This window comes from Pongo abelii, chromosome 7 (assembly GCF_028885655.2).
Source record: "Pongo abelii isolate AG06213 chromosome 7, NHGRI_mPonAbe1-v2.0_pri, whole genome shotgun sequence".
NCBI classification, from domain to species: domain Eukaryota; kingdom Metazoa; phylum Chordata; class Mammalia; order Primates; family Hominidae; genus Pongo; species Pongo abelii.
The window spans coordinates 70,488,411-70,504,528 of NC_071992.2; the positions used below are offsets into that span (position 1 = coordinate 70,488,411).

The 16,118-nt window shown below is 39.0% G+C and overlaps 1 protein-coding gene across 1 annotated transcript in view; it reads left to right on the plus strand.

The window, feature by feature from the left end:
* TGS1 (trimethylguanosine synthase 1) overlaps nucleotides 1-16,118 on the plus strand; it is a 54,895-nt gene that overhangs the window by 10,040 nt on the left and 28,737 nt on the right. Inside the window, exons 3-8 of the mRNA XM_002819088.5 lie at nucleotides 2,101-2,273; nucleotides 2,618-3,440; nucleotides 6,589-6,706; nucleotides 8,982-9,068; nucleotides 12,224-12,398; nucleotides 15,134-15,440. Of these exons, the coding sequence (XP_002819134.2) occupies nucleotides 2,101-2,273; nucleotides 2,618-3,440; nucleotides 6,589-6,706; nucleotides 8,982-9,068; nucleotides 12,224-12,398; nucleotides 15,134-15,440 (1,683 nt within the window). The remainder of the gene's footprint in view (nucleotides 1-2,100; nucleotides 2,274-2,617; nucleotides 3,441-6,588; nucleotides 6,707-8,981; nucleotides 9,069-12,223; nucleotides 12,399-15,133; nucleotides 15,441-16,118) is intronic.

Below are 16,118 nucleotides of genomic sequence, written 5' to 3' on the forward strand. Positions count from 1 at the left end.
CCAACTTCCCTACTGCATTTGTCCTTCCACATAGACCTTTTGTGTTTCTAGACACAGAGAAAATTACAGCGTGGAGTTAGAAGCCAAAGTCAGCCCAAGTACGGTGTCATAGTTACCTTTGGAAATCCTTTAACTCTTATGGTGATGGAACAAATTACTGTTTCTTCAGTTGATCACTGGATGGAGTGTTTGGTTTGTGTTTCAGTGCTATGCTATACAAAGAAAGTTCCTATAACACTAGGCTCCTCGAGCATAAGAAAATATGCATACTATGAAAGGAACATAAAACTTAGCTTACTCATTTTCTCCATTTTGCTGTCTCCTGAGCTTTCGTAAGTATATTTGAATGGAGTAGTGAGTGGAATCCCCATCATTACTTAGAAAGGTATCTTTCTCCCTCTTGTAGTAGAATTTGCACACATGAGATTTCTCTTTATCAGTCTTCATTTTGGCTATATAAGATTTACTGTTCTGTTGCCTGAGATCATCAAGCTGGAGTGCAGCCCAATGCTAATTGAGTATGCTAATACATAAAATGATTTTTGTTATCTCACATTTTAAACAGTTAATAGAGCACTTGAATGGCATATGTTCAATTAATGGTATAATTACTATTAGATAACCATATTAGGGTAAAGGAAAACTTACTTTGTTGTAATAAATGGTTTTTCTATAAGAATTAGATTCAGAGAGCTTGAAAAAAATCTTCCAGTTTAGTGGATTTCAAACCTTTCTCTTTTTTTAGAGAGAGAGAGGGTCTTGCTCTGTTGTCTAGGTGGCGATTGCTTAAGCATTCCTCTCACCTCAGCCTCCCAAGTAGCAGGGACTACAGGCGCCACCACACCAGGGTAGTTTGTTTTTTGGTTTTTGGTTTTTGGTTTTGTTTGTAGAGACACGGTCTCGCTGTGTTGCTCAGGCTTGTCTCAAACTCCTGGCCTCAAGCAGCCTCTCAAAATGCTGGAATTAGAGCCATAAGCCACTGTGCCCAACCCCAGGATTTCAAACTTCTAATAGCAGAATCCTTTCGTTAAATCACCTCTTCCACAGAATCCCAGAACCTAAATCCCAGTTGTATTGAAGTGTCTGTGAGGGGCATGAAGACATACTTCTCACCCGCTCTTGTTAATACCTCCTAAAATAACTTCACAAATCATGATTTTTAAATTCACTGTCTTAGTTCAGTAATTTTGCAGCTAAAGAATGTGAACATATAAGTATTTTATCCACATACCAGGGTTACATGGCCTGTTCTGTCTTCCTTCCATACTCAGTATTTTGCACAGTGCCCAACATAGAGCAGATGCTCAATAGGAGTAAGTTAAATGGGCAGCTTGATGAATAGTGGCAGGCAGAGCCCAATAAGAAATTGTCTGTTGATTCTTCATTGGGTTTTTTTGTTACTAGTCCATATTACCATCAGTTGGTTTTTTTTGTTTTTATTTTTGTTTTTTTGGTTTTTTTTTTTTGAGACGGAGTCTCGCTCTCTCTCACCCAGACTGGGGTGCAGTGGCACGATCTTGTTTCACTGCAACCTCTGTCTCCCAGGTTCAAGCAATTATCCTGCCTCAGCCTCCCGAGTAGCTGGGATTACAGCCTGGGCCCAGCTAATTTTTGTATTTTTGGTAGAGACGGGTTTTCACCATGTTGGCCAGGCTGGTCTTAAACTCCTGACCTCAAGTGATCTGCCCGCCTCAGCCTCCGAAAGTGCTGGGATTACAGGTGTGAGCCACCGTGCCCAGCATACCATCAATTGTTTTTTGTTTGTTTTCTTTTTTTCCTTTAAAAATTGTAACTTTGCAGGCCAGGCAAGGTGGCATGCAACTGTAATCCTAGCTGCTTGTGAGGCTGAGGCAAGAGGACTGACTGAGCCCAGGAGTTCAGAGCTTTTTAGTGCATTATGATCACACCTGCAGATAGCCCTTATACTCCAACCTGGGCAGTGTTGTGAGACCCCCATCTCTAAAAAATAAAAAAAATTGTAACATTTGCATACCTTTATTTTGGGCGGGTCACTCTGGATCTCAGATTTTTTTAAATGAGAATAAGAAAACCTGCCTCTTAAGTTTTCCTTAAAACTAAGCTAATAAATGGTGTCTATAGGAGACCAGGCGACAGAAGAAGAGGAAGGTGGTTATTCCTGTGGTACTGCAGAATCACATGACAGCAAAGGCATAGGCCTAGATGAAAGTGAACTTGATTCTGAGGCTGAACTCATGAGAAGTATGGGATTGCCACTTCAATTTGGTAGGATAACTGCACATAAGAATTTTGAGGTAAATATTAATTTACTCTTATTATTTGTCTCTCTTAGTTTTCTTTATAAAATATCACAAGGAATTACTTTTTATCAGATTAAATGCATTCACGATCAGTGCTCTTTGCCTCTTTTTAAATGTATGTATTTATAAATTAACCAGAACTGAAAGTTGTAATATGTCCCAAGTGTGACTGTTCCTCCTCTTGGAAACTTAGTAGTATGTCACTTGTTTGCGGAGCTAAAAGCCCATAGTGGGGCTTTGAGAGTATTTTGTTTAATTTAATGTCAAAATAGACTTGGATTCTACTTTATTTTATAGTTCATAAAGTGTATTTTATATTCGTTATTTATCTGATATAGGTATCTATGAATACTAGAAATAAAATAAAAAAGAAAAAGAAAAAACATCAAAAGAAATACTTAGATGAAATTGTGCAAGAATCTTGGAGAAAAGAATATGAAGAAGATGACATTTTGGCTTCAGATGATCCATCTTCAGTTGAACAGTATGAGAACACCAGAACATGTGAACTTCAAAGCAAAAAAGATACTGAGACAGAAAATCTTCCTGTTGAAAACACATTATCTCCAAAGCTAGAAATTACAGAGAAATGGGAAAAGTATTGGAATGAATATGGAGGAGGACTATTGTGGCAAAGTTGGCAAGAAAAACATCCAGATCAAGCACTATCTTCTGAACCTTGGAACTTTCCTGATACAAAGGAAGAATGGGAGCAACATTATAGTCAACTTTATTGGTATTATTTGGAACAGTTTCAGTATTGGGAAGCTCAGGGTTGGACTTTTGATGCCTTGCAAAGCTGTGATACAGATACTTACACATCTAAAACAGAAGCTGACAACAAGAAAGATGAAAAATGCATGAAAGTTGACTTACTGTCTTTTCCATCTTCACCTATTACGGCTGATAGTGACAGCTCTGGTACAAGTGATAAGGATCATAGTGAAATACTTGATGGAATTAGTAACATAAAACTGAATTCAGAGGAAGTAAAACAGAGCCAATTAGATTCCTGTACAAGTCATGATGGTCGTCAACAGCTAAGTGAAGGTAGTAGCAGAAGAGAGTGCCCTGGTTCCAGCCAAAGTGAACCACGTAATGGAGGAACCAATGAGGAAAGCAAATCATTAGGGAATATAAGCGCAGACCCACCAGCTGAGGGTAAGATTAACCAAGATTTATTCTGCCATGTAATGGTTAGCAAAATTAATTCATTTAGCAAAATAACTACTAATCCTTTATTGTAGAGTTAAATAATACCAAGTACATTTCATATAATAATGAAATGATTTAATCCATCCTATTTTCATATCACAAGTTGTTATCCTTTTCTATTAATAAGAATATTTGCATACAGTTGTCAAAAATATCATTCCTTCTCTTGTACTTTGGTGGCTAATGAAGGAAAATGTGGAATCTCTTGAGAAATCTAATTTAGAGTGAGCTTGGAACTTTTAGTTTTCCAGAGCAAATGAGTTTATAAGAGGCATGTTAGAAAGCAATTGAGAATGTACATTTGACATTAGGCAGATGTCTTATGAGTCATATGTGGAATTCACTTAGGACAAGTGAAGTCTTGCTGTGAAAAAAGAACTCAATGGGGCACAATATTAATTTGTAACTGGAATGGTTAATTTCAGGATATTCTCATCAACAAAATATCCAGGATAAGGAACTTGATTGATTCCTGAATAACTGATCAAAAAAAAAAAAGCTAATTGTGCAAACTGGTGCCACTCAGGACTACAGAATGCCAATGAGAAGTGTTTCGAAAGGAGTTAATCAGAGTAGGGTGCGATGAGAATGTTTACTTTGCGTTGCTGTAAAGGAATACCTGAGACTGAGGAATGTTTAAAGAAAAGAGGTTTATTTTGGCTCACAGTTTTGCAGCCTGTACAGGAAGCATAGTCTCAGCATCAACTCCTGGTGAGGGCCTCAGGAACCTTCCAATTATGGCAGAAGGTGAAAGGGGCATAGGCATGCCACATGGCAAGAGAGAGAGCAAGAGAGAGGGGTGAAATCCCAGGCTCTTGTTAGCAATCAGATATTGCAGTAACTCATTACCATGGGGAGGCACCAAGCCATCCACGAAGATCTGCCCCATGACCCAAACACATCCCACCAGACCCCACTTCCAACATTAGCAATCACATTTAAACATGAGGTTTAGAGGGGACAAACATCTAAGCCATATCAGTGCTCTTGCTAGGGAGAGGCTTCTGCCAATTAACAGCACCAGGAAAATGGGAGAGGAGAAAATTTCTGTGACATCTGCATATCCTGAAGTTTTGGCATCCTGATGTTACATGCTGAAGACATCTACTGTAGAGGAACTTTCTTCTCAGCCTTACTCCTTTGTGAAACAAATGGTTTTGACCTTTTACTTAACAATCAGATTTGCTTTGCTTATCTCAGATTGCTGATAATACTTCATCCAGCTGAGAGTTTCTACAGAGCTCTGTCAACTTGCTTTTTTTCTCTATATTCTTAGATTCTTATAACTGGAGCCTACCTCAGTATAATATTCTCATTCCTTTCCATTTTGGTGATATATTTTCATCCTTTTTTTTTTTTTTTTTTTTTTTTTTTTTTGAGATGGAGTCTCACTCTGTCACCCAAGCTGGAGTGCAGCGGCACTATCTCAGCTCACTGCAAGGTCCACCTCCAGGGCTCAAGCAATTCTCTGGCCTCAGCCTCCCGAGTAGCTGGGACTACAGGGGTGTGCCGCCGCATCCAGTTAATTTTTTTTTTTTTTTTTTTTTTTTTTTTTTTTGTCTTTTTAGTAGATACGGGGTTTCACCATGTTGGCCAGGCTGGTCTCAAACTCCTGACCTCAAGTGATCCTCCCGCCTCAGCCTCCCAAAGTGCATAGGCGTGAGCCACCATGCACAACCACCCTTTTTTATCTGAAGATTTTATATTAGTATTCTGATACACTTCTATACTCTCCTGATACCTTTCTGTACATATTTTGACCATAAAGTTTATAATATACATATTGGGCATTGTTTTGGCCTCTGATTTACTGTCTCATTTACCCTCTTTGGTTCTCCTCCCTCATATGCCTGCTTTTTTCTTTGCTAGACACAGTATTTCTCACAGTCTCTGTCTTCTGTTGCCTGTTCCCTTACTTATGTTTATAGATTGTCCATTTCTGTAATAACTCCAGTTTGTCTGCCATCAGGATGAATTTGAGGGTTTTAGATTTTGATTTGTTTTAGATCCTCCCTTGAGTTCAAAATTTAAGGTATAGGTTATGCTTCTGTTTAAGTATGTTTTCTACTGTTTGTGGTTGGTGCTTTTCTGAAAGAGTCAAAGCTTCCCACTGTCTACCCTGCAGACATCTTTTTCCTCCTGGTCTCAGCTACCCACTTTCTTCCAGTCTGACGAAACAGAGAACAAAGACAGATTTATGCCTCAGTTTTTGTCACCATAAGTTAAAGAACTCTTCTTAAAGATAGTATTGTCTTTGTTACTCTCATTATTAATGTTACTTTCATACTATATTAAAGGCAAATGAAGATAAATTCTTCTTAGTCAATGTGATTATGCCCCCTTTACAGTCATTTCAATTAAAATTCCATAAGAATGTGACTGCTAACAGCTATCCCAGAGGCAGCTTTGTGGGTTAATTTGTGTAGATTTGGGCAGTTATGAAGAAGTAGTTTTAGTTTGTTGTTGTTTTTTTTAAGTAGTTAGATCATGAACATTTTTAAACCTGTTAAAAAAACTTTAGACAAATTAATAGAGTTTAACTGAGCAAAGAACGATTCTCGAATCAAGCAGCCCCCGGAGCCAGAATAGGTTCAGAGCAACTCCAGGGCTGCCACATGATTGGGATAACATTTATGGACAGAAAAAGAAAAATGATGTACAATGTACAGAAGGTGGAAGTGAGGTACAGAAACGGCTGGATTGGTTACACCCCAGCTTTTGCCTTACTTGAACACCATTTGAACAGTTGGCTGCCTGTGATTAGCCAAAACTGTGCTTGGTACAAGAGTAGGTTACAGTCTTTTTATACCACCAATTAGGTTACAGTTCACTACGTGTGGAGAAACCTTTGATCTTAAAATGTATACACGGACAGCTTTAGGCTAAATTTAACTTAACAAACCTTATAGTTAGGATTTTTTAAATGCTCAGACTCTGCATGTAGACACAAACAGGTAGATGTGACCTGGCACTTTGATGCACATGTACAGTTCATTGTAGAAAAGGTGCTAAAATATTTTCATTGGCTTTGCAAATAGCAGAAAAGTTGTCAAACCAAGGGGGAAAACCTACTGCAATATTTCTGCCTCTTTAGATTCACAGAAGTCTTCAGGAGCAAACACAGGCAAAGACAGACCACATGCCAGTGGTACTGATGGAGATGAAAGTGAGGAAGATCCACCTGAGCATAAGCCAAGCAAACTGAAGAGGAGGTAAGTTACATGAGACCCCTCTCACCAGAGCATGTTAGAGTAAGCATTTGTATCTGTAAGCGAGTGGTTATTAAATGATTGTTATATTCACAACACCGGTAATCATGTAAGAAGAGGCAGGATCTACTGGTAAGCTTCTGAGCCTTTGGACCTGGACCTGTGGTCAAGGCCGAACTCTGCCACTCACAAACTCTAAGTACATTTCCTTCTTTTTTTTTTTTTTTTTTTAAGACACAGTCTCGCTTTATCGCTCAGGCTGGAGTACATGGCATGATCATAGCTCACTATGATCTTGAACTCCTCAGTTCAATTGATCCTTCTGCCTTGAGTAGCTAGGACTACAGGTGTGTGCCACCACTCCTGGTTAATTTTTTAAATTTTTTTGTAGAGACAGGGTCTCGCTATATTGCCCAGGCTGATCTCAAACTCCTGGCCTCAAGTGATCCACTTGCCTTGGCCTTCCAAAGCACTGGGATTACAGGTGTGAGCCACCACACCCGGCCTAAGTACATTTCTTAATTTCTTATCTATAAGATTGGACTGATGCCTTTTTTGTGATCATTGGGTAGACAGGAGCTAGCGTATAATATATCTGACACTTAGCAGCTATCAATGGATCATAACTTTTAACTAATAATTAAATTCGTATCCTCTCTCACCAGTTCTAATGTTTTTCAAAAGTTTGAATATATCTTATCCCAGATTTGTATTGCTGAAAAAGACCTCAAGGTCATGCTCTCATTGTATAGATAGGAACACTGAGGCAAACAGGAATGAGTACCTTGCTCAGAGTTTTCTTCACAGCAATGGCAGCTCTAAAGCCAGAGCCCAGACCAACTCTACTCGAAGCAGTGCAATTTCTGTTTACCACTGTGAAAGCTGTAAGAGTCAAAACAGAGTCACTTGTGTCAGATGCTGGTAAAATGTAGCCAGGGAAGGCCATGAAAGACTCTCATGCACTATTTGCCTGATAACAGGAACTGTCACAAGAAATTTTTCCAAGCCAAAGCATCACACAAAGACAGATAGCCGCTTATACAGGAACATGTACCTGACACAGTCTCACAAGCCCAATTCACAACTGCAGAGGCCTAACCGTAACTCTCAGATTACAAATTCCGCCTAACAACCACTGGCTCTCCTAATCAAAACTCACCAGCTATTTGTTGTAAGGTGCTGCCAGCACCAGTGAACTAACTTTCTAAACAACGTGCGTGACCTCTCTCCTCAGTGAAACTCTAACCTTTTCCTCTCTTCTTTGGACATTTCATGAGGCCACCTCATTCTGTGCTTATGTCCCAAGTTGCAGTTCTGTTTTTGTGTTTTATAGCCAAATAAAAGTTCTTTTTTTTGGTATTCATCTCTACATTTTTTTCTTGAAGGTTTATACACTTCTACACATAATTAAACACGTAGAGAATAATGTAAGGTGGGATGTAGTCAGATGCTAACACTGTAAGTAACAAGGAAAGAATGGATCATTACTGAACTTGGAAGTTAGCTGGACACTTCATTTCTCTGACTGGATATGGGCTGCTCCACGTAAGACACTTGTACTCCATATAGCTTCTAGAAAAACAAGCATGCCTCTACTATGCTACCTCTGTATGGTAGACATTGCTTGTTAACTCCCCAGTTCCTGCTAGTTACTGGAGGCAAAGATCATGTGTGTTCAATGAGCATAACTTATTTTGAAGGACAAACTTTGTAAGAATTATTTCTCACCATTTTCCTTTACTTGGAATTACGGCCAGGGGTAGTCACTGGTTACTAAAAGATCTCTAGTAGGTGGGATTCTCCTGGGTTACCTAATATCACTTGTATCACAACCTTATTCTTTTTAATAATTATTTTCTTTTAAAATTTTTTTTGGATTGTATTGATACTTATCAAACATTTCCTTGTTTGTTTTTAAGGGAAACCTCTGGAGAAATCACTTCAGGAGATTAATTTAAGGCTGCAGCTTTTACTGGTGTTTTTCCAAAGGAAAATTGAGAGATTATATTTGTACCATACCTAGGAATAGAAATCATTACTTGACATGGATTAAGACTGGAATACTTATTGCTGTGTTCCAAACGCTCCTGGGTACTTACCTCATTTGGAAAATTCTAATGAAAGTATTTTTTTTCCTGGTTTCCTGGATTTCTGAACTATGGTTGATTATGGTGATGGGAAGTTTGCATGGGTCAATTGTATTGCCTTTTTTATATTTATCTGAACTAGTGGGCTCTGGTGGTAATGGCTTATCACTGTTTACCTTTTCTTTATTTAGCCATGAACTGGACATCGATGAAAACCCAGCTTCAGACTTTGATGACAGTGGTTCTCTTCTAGGATTCAAGTATGGCTCAGGACAAAAGTAATTATTCATAAAAGCTATTGTTTTCCAGAAGTCCTAACCACTTCAGCTATCTTAGAGCACTCTGATACTCAGATAACTAATAAATGATCATGTGTTGAGATGTTATCATTAAATCATTTCTTGTTAGAATTGTGGTAGAGATATCCCTGTACATTTGATGTGTTCATATGCTTTAACTCAGTTGCACTTTATAGCAATCCAGTATTGTTATTCCATTTCATAGATAAAGCAACTGCAGCTCACAGTGGCTTTGACTTTACCGGAGAGGGAATTTAGGCCCAGCTCTTGTGACTTCTAAGCATGGTTCTCTTCTCACGTAGTGTCTCACATGTGTGCATCTGAAGACCATAGCAAACATGCCATGAAAAGTTGAAATCTGCAATAACCTCTTTTTCTATTATGAAAGAGTAAAATTAAAACAAACCAAATAACAAGTAAAAAGTAAAAAATATTTTCTTCCAGTCATTCTCAGATGTAGGCAGTGTTTTAAAGAGTTTGGCACTTTGAGAGTCTGGGCAATATAGGGAGACCCCATCTCTGCAACAAATTTAAAAATTAGCTGGGTTTAGTGGTGCATGCTTGTGTTTCCAGCTCCTCGGGAGGCTGAGATGGGAGGATCACTTCAGCCCAGGAGGTTGAGGGTGCTGTGAACCATGATAATGCCACTGCACTGCAGCCTGGGTAACAGAGTGAGACTCTCAAAAAAAAGAGTTTGGCATACGTCCCTCCAAATTTACTGTTGTGTTCTGTGACTACATACATGTACACACATTTTTGTTTTGTTTTGTTTTTTGTGACAGAGTTTCACTCTGTCGTCCAGGTTGCAGCACAGTGGTGCAATTTCGGCCCACTGCGACATCTGCCTCCTGGGTTCATGTGATTCTCCTGCCTCAGCCCCCCGAGTAGCTGGGACTACAGGCATGCACCACCATGCCCTGCTAATTTATTTATTTAGTTATTTATTTATTTGTTTTACTAGAGACAGAGTTGCACCATATTGGCCAGGCTGGTCTCAAACTCCTGACCTCAGGTGATCCGCCCACCTCGGCCTCCCAAAGTGCTGGGATTACAGGCGTGAGCCACCACGCCTTGCCATGTACACACATTATGCTTCTCTTTGTGTAAAACAGAAAAATTAGGTCATATTATACATACTCTCCAGTTTGCTTTTCTCCCTCGACAATGTACCATGGACACTCTTTCTTGTTGGTAGAAACATTTAGCTAATTCTGTAAATGAGGGTGTTGTGTTTTATCAATTATCCTAATTAACAACATCTAAATTGTTTCCTAAGATCTAAGCATAATGCCCTAGAAGGTCCCTCCAGATTATTACGTGTGCCTGCCTTCTTTCCTTCCTTAGGGTCTCGCTCTGTAACACAGGCTGGAGTGCAGTGCTGTTTTAAGTTTTTTCATGGAGATGGGGTCTTGCTATGTTACCCAGGCTGGTCTTAAACTCTTGGCCTCAAGTGATCCTCCCATCTCAGCCTCCTAGAGTGCAGGGATTGCAGGCATGAGCCACCGTGCCCAGTCCGTTTATTCCTTCTTATTACTGAATAGAATTCCAGTGTATGGATGTACCAAAATTTGCTCAACCATGCAACAATTGAAGGGCATTTGGATTATTTGTGGCATTTTGCTGTTACAAATAAAGCAGCAGTGCAGGTGCAGTGCCTCACACCTGTAATCCCAGCACTTTGGGAAGCTGAGGTAAGAAGATTGCCTGAAGCCAGAGGTTGAGACTAGCCTGGGTAACATAGCAAGGCAGAAAATAAAAAAATAAAATGAAATTTCAAAAGTAAACAAAGCTGCTATGAACATTTGTGTATAGAAGACATAAGATTTCTCTGGGATTAAATGCCCAAGCATTAAATATAAAGGATCATGGGTAGTTGTGTTAGAACAACTAGAGATTTTATCGTACATGACATGAAGACTAAACTGAGTAGGTAAAGCCTGCTAAAAGACAGCTTACACCAGTAATCTAAACCATGACTGGGTTCTTTGATGTTTCGAAGGGTTGAGATTTCAGGTCCTACTTATCTGTTTCATAAGTGGTGAAATTTAGGTAGATACCTACACATTATGAAATCAGCAAGAAAGGGACATGAGGAATGCCTCAAAATTGAATTGAATTCAAGTTAGTTCAGAAGTACATGTTGACTTGCAGTTTCTAAAGATTATCAGTTTTTCTCCCTTAGGTATTTCAAGGTAATTATAGTTAATATAATCAGTAGTTCACATAATCATTCAAGGCTAAGATCATAAAGTTTAGCATGTAAAAAGGTTTTTTAATTCCTGGCAGGATGTATTACTATGCACATGTAATTTTACTGAGGAAACCTTGGGTAGATTTTGGTAGTATATACACTTGTAGAGATCTCTTTCTTTTCTTGCCTGAGACTTAACTACTTAACTACTCTTCTATTTAGAGCACCCAATTCTACTTAAAAGAGAAGGATAAAATATCCTGTTTATTAAAAGAAGTTTATAATATGGCTACAAAGTGAGACCTGACATTTAAACCCAGACTATTCTGGATTTTATAAATGCTAAAGTGTATGTGACACTCTTAAGTCCCTAACAGTTTGTAGGAGAGGGAGTTAATTGAGGCTTAATATAATAAAAGGAGGCTTCATAGCAGATGCATATCTTTTAGGACTGGAAAATTTCAGATGGTTAAATCAGACATTCTGTAATTATTTTGATACGAAGTGTTCGCTTCTTTTGTAAGCTCAGATTGATTTAGATAATTCAAATATATCCAGAAATGTGTTAAAGAGCTTTGACATCACCCCACCTTGAGAATATTTATATATTTATATTTCCCTAACAAGGGGATAGGGTTTTTGTTTGTTTGTTTGTTTTACTATTTATTTATTGCAGTCTACTATGTAATTTCTACTTCCTCCTCTATATTAGGTATGTTGCACTTCCCAATTTTGGTGTTACACATTTGCTTTAGAATTAACATGAAAGTTAGACCATCAACTCTTCTGCAAGTTGAACTTGATTTTATCATTTTCATAATTTTAAAAAGGGAATTAAAATGGTGTAAAAATGAGTGAAAATGTTAGTTTCATCCTCTTTTCCTATAAGGAAATATAATCCTAGAATTTAAGTTGTGAATAACTTGTTTTTATCTGGTCACAGATATGGTGGAATCCCAAATTTCAGTCATCGGCAGGTCAGGTATTTAGAGAAGAACGTGAAGCATAAGTCTAAGTACCTGGACATGCGCAGACAAATAAAGATGAAAAACAAACACATCTTCTTTACCAAAGAGTCAGAAAAACCATTTTTCAGGAAAAGCAAAACTCTGAGTAAGGTATGTATAAATTTTGTTGCATACTTGTAGATAGAATCATGCTTTGTAAGTTTGACCTGTTAAATTTGTTGTATTCAAATAGGAAGCCTGTTTCTACCAGGTATCAAGGTACATAATTTTTTTTTTTTTTACTTCCTTCTTGAAGGCATGTATTATGTAAACTAAATCTGAAAAAAGGCAAGTTGAGGTAGGGTGAAAAGGAAATGTTTGAAAGCTACAAAGTACTAGTTTCTGAGATTATTTAAAAAACGCAGCCGCCAGACGTGGTGGCTCATACCTGTAATCCCAGCAATTTGGGAGGCTGAGGCAGGTGGATCACCTGAGGTCGGGAGTACTAGACAAACCTGACCAACATGGAAAACCCTGTCTCTACTAAAAATACAAAATCAACTGGGCATGGTGGCGCTTGCCTGTAATCCCAGCTACTTGGGAAGCTGAGGCAGGAGAATCGCCTGAACCCGGGAGGCGAAGGTTGCGGTGAGCCAAGATCGCACCATTGCACTCCAGCTTGGGCAACAAGAGCAAAACTCCATCTCAAAAAAAAACACGCAACCTTGGTCAGGCATGATGGATCACCTGAGGTCAGGAGTTTGAGACCAGCCTGGCCAACATGGTGAAACCCCATCTCTACTAAAAATATAAAAATTAGCCAGGCATGGTGGTGGGTGGCTGTAATCCCAGCTACTCGGGAGGCTGAGGCAGGAGAATCGCTTGAAATTTGGGAGTGGAGGTTGCAGTGAGCTGAGATTGCGCCATTGCACTCCAGCCTAGGCGACAGAGTAAGACTCCGTCTCAAAAAACAAAAACACAGCCTTGCCTATGTAGTAACAGACGAGAACAAGGAACAATTTCTCATCTGTTTCAGGCTAAGTAGGTATATTAGTCTGTTTTCGGGCTGCTAATAAAGACATACTGAAGACTGGATAATTTTTGAAGGAAAGAGGTTTAATTGACTCACAGTTCTGCAGGGCTGGGGAAGCCTCAGGAAACTTACAATTATGGTGGAAAGGGAAGCAAACAACTCCTTCTTCACATGGCAGCTAGAGAGAGAAATGAGTGCCCAGCAAAGGGGGAAGCACCTTATAAAACCATCAGATCTTGTAAAAACTAACTCACCATCACAAGAAGAGGATGGGAGAAACTGCCCCCATGATTCAACTATCTTTACCTGATTGCTCCCACAACACATGGGGATTATGGGAACTGATTCAAGATAAGATTTGGGTGGGGACACAGCCAAACCATACCAGTAGGATCCTAATAGTCCAAATTCTGATACAGCTTTATATTATAAGCTTTAATTTTGAGTTCTTCCAGAAGTGATCAGTCACAGTTTACACCTTGTAACAAGTTCACCCTGATAGCATGAAACACAAGGCCAATTTATTGATTCACATTATTACCTGAAATATTCATATGCCCTCTCTTGGACTTTGCTATACCTGCCATCCAAGTACCTGGGAAACAAAAGTAGTTAGAAAATTGCTTGGTGTGATGAATTACCTTTCTATATTCTAAGGGGTAAAAAACACTTTCTAATGAGCAGAACCTTCATGTCAGTCACATCTCCAGCAGCTCTTCAGGACAGTAGACCATAATCTTAGACTCCATGATGTCTCTGTTTCTGTTGTTCATTTTTTAAGGCTAGTCAGGTGACTCTTTTTCCCCTCGATACATTGTCCTCCCTAACTTCAGCATACTTGTAAAATATGCTACATATATATAGCTGGTTTTATTTTGTATTACATTTCAGGTTGGTTGGCTGCTGGTGATGTTTTAATAAATACATTAGTGGTGCCAGTTATATCTGAAACAGACTGCCTAGTATTAGTCCAGTCAGTGCCATAGGACTTTCCGTAATGTGTTGGATATAATAGCCCCCATGCATTCATCTATAGATGAGTGGAGAAACATAGCTGCTAGGCATTGCTGAGGAAAAAAGATACGTAACTGTTGTGTCTAACTTAGATACCTAATTTGTTTATAGGCACATTTCTTTAGAGGAAGATTCTGGGTTGTTGCCCATCATGTCTACCACTTCGTTCTAATTTACTCACTCTTAGGAAGGTCTTGAAGACAAGATAGGAAGAATATTCTTGTTACAGAAGATGCAAAGAAGTATATGATCTGATGCTGAGCCTTGTTTACATTCCAAAGAACAAACATTTGCTGGGACATATCTTACTGGCTCTACTGTTGCATTAAAAGGCAACTTTGATTTTTTTCCAAAGTAGACTGCTTCTATTCTTACAGAAATATTGGCCCTAAATCTTTTTAGGGTTCATCTTTGATGCTAAGTAACATTTACATAGATTGTAGCTTGACCATTGCAGAAAGGTCTATATAATTTGAAAAACTAAAATTAATGATTCAGTAGTAAGTAGGTACATTTGTAATGTAGCTGTAGCACACAGCACAGTTAAATTGTTAAGAACCCTTATGGAAAAGCCACTGGGACAGTTTGGCTTTATCCTCTTAGTGTTTATTGATAGCAGGAAGTATTTAATCTGATATTTTTTTCCTTTTAAAGAAAACTTTAATAAGGTCATGGCATGCCCAGATAGCATTCTGATTAGGTCAGAATTACTTACTATTAAGCTTGTGTGATGCAGTCTACTTTTCAGAGCCAATAATTTTGACACAACTTTTCAGTCAAGTCACAAATGGTAATAGGTAGGAACATTCTGTGTAGTTTGGAATTAATTCCTGCTCATGATGTCATCTTAAAATTTAAGGTAGAAAAATTCCTCACATGGGTTAATAAACCAATGGATGAAGAAGCATCACAGGAATTGTCTTCTCATGACAATGTGCATGACGCTTCCACAAGTAGTGATTCAGAGGAACAAGACATGTCCGTTAAAAAAGGTGATGACCTACTGGAGACTAGTAATCCAGAACCTGAAAAGTGTCAGAGCGTATCTTCAGCTGGTGAACTTGAAACAGAAAACTATGAAAGAGACAGCTTGCTAGCAACTGTTCCAGATGAGCAGGATTGTGTTACTCAAGAAGTGCCAGACTCCCTCCAGGCAGAAACTGAAGGTAACACTAAATATGCTTCAACTTGCTAATGGATTTAGATAAAATTTTTTTTGTTAATATGTTTTTTCTTAGTTTTCACTTGTGAATCTTCTGTACCTAAGGAGTCACTGCTACTTATCTTTAAGTAAGAGAAGGCATATTAAGTGTACATGTTCTAACTGGCACCCACAGCACTCCTCACTCTTGGCTGAGTGAACATGATCAAGTAGAAAAGGAAAGACTGTTGTGAGCATTGTGTCTGCAGACCACTGTCTGAAGTTCAACTTGGCCTCTGCTGGTACTCAGTTCCATAGGCTAAAGGTGACTATCCTTTGCCCTCTTCGTATGTGGTGTAGCTTTGGTTTACTTCTTCCTTTTTTTTGGTGAGACATGGTCTCATTCTGTCACACAGGCTGGAGTGCAGTGGCACAATCACAGCTCACTGCAACCTTGACCCCCAGGGTTCAAGCAGTCCTCCCACCTCAGCTTGAGTAGCTGGGACTACATGCGCATACCACCATGCCTGCTTAATTATTTAATTTTTTTTGTAGAGACACAGGGTCTCACTATATTGCTGAGGCTGGTTGCCAAAGGCTCAAGCAATCCTCCCACCTTGGCCTCCCAAAGTGCTGGGATTACAGACATGAGCCACCATGCTCGGGCTGGTTTCCTTTTGGTGTGTTTTTGTGTGTGTGTGTG